The sequence below is a fragment of the Arachis ipaensis genome, chromosome B5 (assembly GCF_059453495.1).
Source record: "Arachis ipaensis isolate K30076 ecotype BB chromosome B5, ASM5945349v1, whole genome shotgun sequence".
Taxonomy (NCBI): Eukaryota; Viridiplantae; Streptophyta; class Magnoliopsida; order Fabales; family Fabaceae; genus Arachis; species Arachis ipaensis.
In genome coordinates, this window is record NC_142440.1 from 12858389 (window position 1) to 12866396 (window position 8008).

Genomic DNA, 8008 nt, shown 5'->3' on the forward strand with positions numbered 1-8008 from the left:
TACCCTTTTAGACTCGGTAACAAAAACAATTTAGTAACAGACATCAATTGGGTACATGATTTACTTACAGTTGACAGAAGATGGAATAAAAAGCTAGTTGAAAGAGTGTTTTCTCCTGAGTTCAGTTCGCAAATTCTCTCCCTGCCACTAAATGACGATGGTGAGGACAAGGTTGAATGAACCTGGAATAAGAGAAAGCAGTATGATGTGGCATCGGAGTATTGGGTGGCTTATGATTTTTTTTCATGCACCAGTTGAGCACCTTCCAACGGTGATGACGAGTTCAATCCTCTGGAAATCAATCTGGGGGTTAAAATTACCATCCAAAGTAAAAAAATTTCTGTGGAAAACAGCTAATGAAAAATTACCTGTACTCAATTTGATCAACCAAAAATTCTCAAATACTTCAGCAATGTGCCCACTATACAGAAATGACAACGAAATCATCCTTCACGCCTTGGTGCAATGCGGTCCTGCTCCTGAGGTTTGGTCTTTCTCTCTTTTTGTGAATGTTATAGTGCAAAATAGAACCATGGAGTTTGCAATTTGGTAGCAAATGGCAAGTAAAGGCATTGAAAGAGGACAACCTTCTATGGCCCTTCTTGCATCTTTGTATTGGGCGTTGTGGAACAGGAGAAATTTGGAGGTCTTTGAAAGTGAGAAACTGGCAGCAACAGTAATTGTGGAAACAGTAAGGAAACTCCAACAAAGAATGACTCAAGTTATAGAGCACTGTTTTTTGTGAATCCCCAATCTCTTCTTTTTCTTTTGCTAGTATTTGGTATTTATCAAAGTAAGAGATCCTCCACCCCCCCCCCTTTTTTTTTGTCTTTGTCCCTATAATAGACAGTGTATTTCTTTTTTACAAAACAATGCAATTACTAGGGGTGTGCATAGGCAGGGTGAAACCGGGTTTGATGTGACCCAGACCCGATCCGAAAGATATACTGGGCCTATTTATTAGACCCGAACCCGACCCTAAACCCGATGAAACCTATACACTTTCGGGTCACGATTATACCGAGTAAAAACCGGGTGAAAATCGGGCCGTTAATATTACATTACCTTGATACCTTCTTATAAGCTAGCATGTGAAAATATCCAAATTTCCAAGACTCCAACCATTATTTGACATGGTAAAATTCACTTAGAAAAATATAACAAGAACCAACACTTCTCTAAAATTAAAGCATAACCATAATCAATACTTATATTGTCTAATAGTACTGAATATTTAAATCAATACAAATAACATAATATTATGCATTAGTCTAAAATCTTATGCATTTTAAACATAAAACATTAGCTTATAGTCTTATAATAACTAATAACACAAAATATTAAAGTTTACAATACTTAAATTCCACATAAGAATAGCCATCATCCATCACTAATAATACAAAATATTAATTGTGTATGATGACTGGACCACCGAGCCGAGTTCAGGTGACCTGAGCCATAACCTGAACCTGAGCCGAAATAATGACCGGGTCCATTTTTTAGACCCTTACCTGACCCTAAACCCAGTGAAATCACACCAAATTAGCCCCTAAAGTGTTCGGGACCGAGCCGGATCTTTGGGTCGGGTCGGACCATGCTCACCCCTAGCAATTACTTATCTTATCGTATATCATATATACAAGACAAATAATAAAATATAAATATAAATCATTCTAAAAATACACATAAATATAAATATAAAATTTGATTTATTTATTTTAAAAATTCCTATATATATAACATTAATATAATTATGTATCTTAGTAAAATTTTATAATCCATTTTACAGTGTTGTATTCTTTTATTTTTATTCTAAATCATCTTTTCAATCTTAAAAAAAAATTCTATTTTTGTTACTTTATGACTATTTAAAATGGTTTAGTTAATTCATTTAATGTTTGCCATAAATTCTACCTTAAAAGTAGGGTTGTTTATGGGCCGGATCTCTGACTCCGGTCCTAAAAGGTTATCGAATTTTTTTTGGTGACTTAAAAGAAAATAAACAAGAACTAAGAAAGAAAAAAAAAAACAAGAAACTGCTTAAGAAAGGCAGTCCTGTTGAATACTACTCCCAAACCTCTTCCAAGGCAATGGAAGCTCCACTTGGGGAGAAATAGTCCTCATTGCAGTCTTTGCCATGATGTCTGCTACTGTATTTGCATCTCTCAAGATCAACCGAAGATCAGCACGCCATTTCCAAGACATGATATCTCGGATTTTTAACACCAAAGGATCAATAAACCCAGAGCAATCTTGTAAATTATTGACAATAGTAAAAGCCTCCACACAGTCTGTCTCACATATAATATCTCTTTGTCCCGAGTCTCATGCTAAAAGAAAACCTCTCCAAATAGTAAACAACTCTCCTTGCAAAATGCTACGACTCTCAATTGTTCCCAGACAACCTCATTGCCACCTTTCTTTCCAATCTCTGCTAACACAAGCAAAACCAACTCGAGCACCACTGCCAGGATAGCTAGCATTACAATTAATCTTAAAGATACCCACTGAGGGGAGAATCCAAGAGCCACTAATGGTTGAGGGGATAGATAGTCGTTGCAACTCAAAAATATTTCGGAGCTCCTTTTCTAAGGACAAAGCCATACCAATCACCTTGTCTGTGGTCCAATTCTCGTGAGGATGAAAGATCTCGTTATTTCTCGAACATCAAATCCACCAGAGACCAGAAAAGAATCTAAAGGGGCGCTGTTTGCTATTATGTAAGAACCAACTCATCAAATCCACTGGTTGATCGGAGATCCCTAAAGCTTGCCAAACAAGTTGGGCTTTTGGACAATCCCGAATACAATGTAAAATCAATTCCTGACCTGAGAAACATCGTGGACAGCTACTGTGTGAAATGCCCCTTCTAAAACGAAATGCAGCAGTAGGAAGAGCCTCCCGAAGACATAGCCAGACCAAAAATTTGTGCTTTTTCGGAACATGTTGACGCCAAAGCCAAAGCCAATTACCCCTATCCTCCCAACTAAACATCTTCTTACTGAGCCACAAATAACCACTATGAGCATCATAAACCTTTGAGGTCGTACCAGTCCAACACCAACCAACCTCTGAACCAGCTTGAACATCTGGGTTGTAAGAGTTAATGTTGCTCTGCAGAGACTAATTCAGAGGAGAATAGATATTCTCAAGGTTCTACTGTCCAGATGACCAAAGGTCCAAGATCCTGAGATCCAAATCAGAAATGTGAACATAATCCATCTCCTGACACAGTCGCCCCTCTCTTCTCCATTTAGAAAACCAAAAGTTCTGTTCCAAATTCCCAATGCACCAACTAAAACCTTCCTTCAGGATATCCCAAGCTCGACATATACTCTTCCAAACATAAGATCCCCTTCCTCGAGACCGACTAAAACAATCATCCTTAGAAGAATGGTATTTCTCCGTCAACAGTTAAACCCATAGCTTGTCGGGATGGTGAAAAAGTTGCCAAACTAGTTTTTCAAGAAGAGAAATATTGGCATAAAAAGGATCTCTAATTCCCAGACCTCCAAACTTCTTAGGAGTGACCAACACTTTCCAGTTAACTAGATTCAGGCCTCTACCATCAGCTTGACCCTTCCATAGAAAGTTTCGCATCATGGATTCTATCTTATTAGTTACCCCTATAGGGAAGAGAGATACTTGCATGCGATAAGTAGGAATCGCAGTCACTACCGAGTTGAGCAAACAGAGTCTGCCTGCCTTATTAAGCAATCTCCCTTTCCAGCTGGCTAGCCTTCCCCGAATCTTGTCTAAAACATCGTTGAAAGTTGCGCGTGTCACCCGAGAGTGATTAAGGTTCACCCCCTAAATACTTGCCCAAGTTCTGGACGAATCTGATGGAGGAGACTCCAGTAAAAATCTCTTTTCTTGTCGCTGAAACATTCCTGGAGCATAGCGCTTTAGATTTTTCCACATTAACCTTCATCCCAGAGGCTCTGCAGAAATTTTCCAAAGCTACCATTACAGTTTGAACTTGCTGTTTTTCAGCTTTACAGAAAAGAAGCAAATCATCGGCAAACATCAAATGAGAAATTCTTGGACCCCCTCTAGAAACCGCAACCGGCTTCCACAAGCCCTTATCAACTTGCTGATTAATAGAACAGGACAATCTCTCCATACACAATACAAATAGATACGGTGATATAGGATCTCCTTGCCTAAGACCCCTGCTCGGAGTAAAGCTATTTAATCTATCCTCATTCCAGAGGATAGACAGTGAGGAAGCAGTGACACAACGCATAATCAGAATGACTGTCGGAGGAAGAAAGCCAAAACTCACCAGGGTTTGTTTCAGAAATCCCCAATCCACTCTATCGTACGCTTTCTCCAAATCAATCTTAAAGGCCAGGGTGCCTTTCTTTGACTTTGTCTTCTTCATGAAATGGAGAACCTCTTGTGCTACAATGATGTTGTCTGGGGTTCCTCTCCCCGGGATAAACCCTCCTTGAAGGGGCCCAATAATCTCTTTGAGATGGGGGCGAAGTCTATTGACCAGGACCTTCATTATAACTTTGTAAACCATATTACAGAGACTAATTGGTCAAAAATCCTTCATGGAAACTGGGTTTTCTACCTTCAGAATAAGAACCACAAGATTTTCCATCATCCTTGGATCCATATCCAAACCAGAGAACGCATGACGAACCATAGTCCAAACATCAAAACCAATCTTCCAGTATTCTTTAAAGAAGAAAGCCTGAAACCCATCAGGGCCCGTCGCCTTAAAAGAATGCATACTGAAAACAGCCGACTTAACTTCTTTCAGAGTAACTGGTGCTGTGAGGCTACATCAGACTTCATCATTCAGGGAAAGCAGCGGCACATCACCAAGACAACCTAAGTCTACATCCTCCGACTGGCAGAATAGGCGTTTATAGAAGGATTCAGCTTCCCTTCTAAGGACATCCGGGTCGTTTCCCACACCCCATCTTGAAGAAAGAGACCATGAATCTTATTATGCTTTCTCCGCACAAGAGTCTGGACATGAAAGAACTTGGTATTTCTATCCCCAAGTTTTACCCAATGCTCTCTGGATTTTTGAAACCATAGAGGTTCCTCCTGCACAAACGTGTTATTAAATTCCTCAATCAGCTGTTTTTCTTTTTGCCGCATAGACAAATCTTCCATTACGTCAAGTCGCTTCTGAAGGAAATTAATCTGTCTCTCCAATTTGCATTTCCTAACGAAAATGTTGCCGAACACTTTAGAATTAAACTCCAAAGAGTTCTTTTGCACTTCTGAAAGCTTGCCATGCATCTCTCTGTAGCCAGCCTGCCATGACTGGTTCACAATATCTCTGTACCCCGGATGAGTTGCCCAAGCTGCAATAAACCGAAAAGGTCTATTCTTTTTCGGTTGGGGACGACCTGTACATCGTACTAGGATAGGACAATGATCAGACTGAAACCTATTTAAAATTTCTGCGTAAGCCTCTGGAAAGAGAGATAGCCAGCCACTGTTGATACAAACCCGGTCAAGTTTTTTCGCCACCTCAACACTATTTTTAACCCTTCTGTACCAAGAAAACTGTCTTCCAATAGTCTTCAAGTCAAACAGATTACTATCCCCTAGAGAGGCAGCAAGCCTGATCTGCATGACGACTCGAGAAGAGGCAACCCTTAGATTCATGAGAGAATGGTACTTCATTAAAATCACCAAGAACAATCCATGGCCCGCAGAAAGACGAAGACTGAGTAACAAGATAATCCCATAGCAGAACTCTAGTATTAAATTGAGGACTACCATAGATACCACTGCACCTCCAAATCACATTATTTACCTGAACCTCAACTGTAATACACTGATCGAAAGCATCAACCCATTTGCAGTGAACACCCTGTATTGCAGAAAGGAACCAGATACCCCCCTTATGTCCTGACGCCTCCACTATACCAATAGGGCGATAACCAAGTCTTTCCCAGAACAGTTTCAAGTGTTGAAAAGGACAGTGAGTTTCAACCACAATAAAAATTACAGGTTTAAATTTTCTAACCAGCTCTTTACAATTCACCCGGGCTAACTTATTAGAAGCACCCCTAATATTCCAAGCTATTATATTTAAACTATCCATAATATAAAATATAAAAATATAAAACAAGGAAATCAAAGTGCTTCACCAACCTCAAACCGAGGCTTGCCCAGCGGAAGTGACTCCCGTGACCTTCAGGTTTGCCGGATCTCCATGGAATATCTCCTTAATCCCGCCTACCGACGCAGTAACAGCCGGCAATGCGCCTTCCTTCTCCAATGGAACCGCCACGGTAACACCCTCCTTCACGGTTGCAGGAAGACATAACGATGCTTCCACCACCGTGCCTCCATTCTTCTCAACTGGCGAGCTCTGTAGGGACCTCGGCCTTGGTCGTTTCCGGAGAGAGGACCCGCAAGGCACTGGGGTGTGTGGGGTTGAGGAGATCGACGTCTCACCAACACGGGAAGTGCTGTGTCCGACCTTGACTCGAGACCCGACCCTAGCGCGATAGGAGCTGGATCCATTCGTGTGAGAGAAGTGAATGGTGCGCCTGATTACTCTACCTGAATCGGTTCTAGATTGAATGCCTCTTTGAACCTTGTTAGATTGCTTCTGACCCAGCTTGGTTTTACCTTTCCTCACAACTTGCTCCCAGCCTGGTTCATCATGCATGCAAGCCTCCTCAACATTATTTCCTTCCAAATTATTAGCCTTCAAATCATCTTGCAAATTCGATGCAGGATTCTCGCCAGTAACACCACCTACCACATTAGGTTCTACTTCATTTGAATTGTGAATTTTGGTCTCAGGATGTGGCATTGCCTTTGTACCGTCCCGTGGCTTGGTGGCATCGGAATCAGCACTCTTTCCTTCCCTAAAGTCTCTACCCAAGCACTGTGCCATATCATGACCATAACGTGCACAAGAGTTACAAATTAAATTTAAACTTTCATACTCCACTACATGAGTTACGCCTTCCACAATGATATGCTTGATCACTGGCAGTCCTAAATTTATTTGAACACATACTCGGGCATATCGTCCTCTCTCAGCCAATTTAGTGGCTAAGTCCACTTTGATGGGAACTCCTATTGCAGAAGCAATACGCATCATGGCCTGTTCCTGATAGCACCAGATTGGGAGCCCCGAAATCCGAACCCATACAAGCGTAGACCCGAAGGATTGCTTACGTGGCCGAAAATCTATATCCCACGGTTTTACAGTAACATAGTGCCCCTCAATCAACCACGGGCCACCAAGCATGACCTTCTCACGATCTTTACATGCATCGAATTTTACCATGAAGTACCCAAACCCCACATCAAGCAGATCAAAGCCACCTTTGATGCGCCAAACCATCCGAAACTTGTGTGAAAGAGCTGTGTAACTATAATTTTTATCAAGAACCTTGATCACTAAAGCGTTTCGATAAGGCTCTGCCAAACAAAGCTTGGCTTCTTCAGTGAAGTTTACACATGGAGGTTGGGAATCGCCCTGCTTGCCCACCACCATGGCTATACTATCCCCAGATAGAGATCCTGCAAGTGCAAACGCCTTCGATTTCTCTGGACCAATGACTTTATCTCTAAAGGAGATCTTTGTAGGATTTGAAAAACCCTCTCGTGAAAAATCCTTCTTGGCACCGGATGCACCCCCACCCACACTCTCCCCCTTATCTCTTCCGACGGCATGGCCGCCATCCTCACTGTGTTTCGCCCTCAAACACTCGTTCCCGCTCTCTCCTTCTCTCATTCTCTCTGAGTACGGAGTTAAAAAGTTACATAATATCGAATTTATTTTTGATTTGATTCGAAAGTGACTCGAAATATATCAGATTAAACCAGGTTGACTCGATGCAAAATTAATATATACAAATTTGTAAATTTTATATATTAAAGTAATAAAATTTTATTTTTAAAATTAAATTTAATAAATATTATATCATATTTATACTAGATAAATTATTTTAAAGCAAAAATAAACCGTATAATATAAAAATATTAATTAAAGTATAAAATGTAATATAACATT

At 40.6% G+C, this 8008-nt stretch overlaps 1 protein-coding gene across 1 annotated transcript; it reads right to left on the reverse strand.

Annotated features, from left to right (window-relative positions):
* Positions 1–1201: 1201 nt before the first annotated feature.
* LOC107640165 (uncharacterized) lies at positions 1202–7729 on the reverse strand. The gene is made up of 9 exons (XM_088486789.1): positions 6134–7729; positions 5786–5892; positions 5476–5623; positions 5296–5372; positions 5051–5185; positions 4580–4790; positions 4286–4504; positions 4026–4093; positions 1202–1226 (listed from the first exon to the last, which is right to left on the reverse strand). The coding sequence occupies exons 1-9, from the start codon at positions 7727–7729 to the stop codon at positions 1202–1204; spliced, it is 2586 nt and encodes an 861-aa protein (XP_088342915.1).
* Between the last annotated feature and the right edge of the window lie 279 nt (positions 7730–8008).

Bases quoted from the DNA above. Each gene is read 5' to 3' on its own strand.
- LOC107640165 (XM_088486789.1), bottom strand. From the start codon at position 7,729: ATGAGAGAAGGAGAGAGCGGGAACGAGTGTTTGAGGGCGAAACACAGT. The intron at 5,893-6,133 runs GTTTGAGGTTGG...CTATTGGTATAG, and splicing joins CTTCCGCTGGGCAAGCCTCG to TGGAGGCGTCAGGACATAAG. The intron at 5,186-5,295 runs GTGAACCAGTCA...CATTTTCGTTAG, and splicing joins ATCCGGGGTACAGAGATATT to GAAATGCAAATTGGAGAGAC.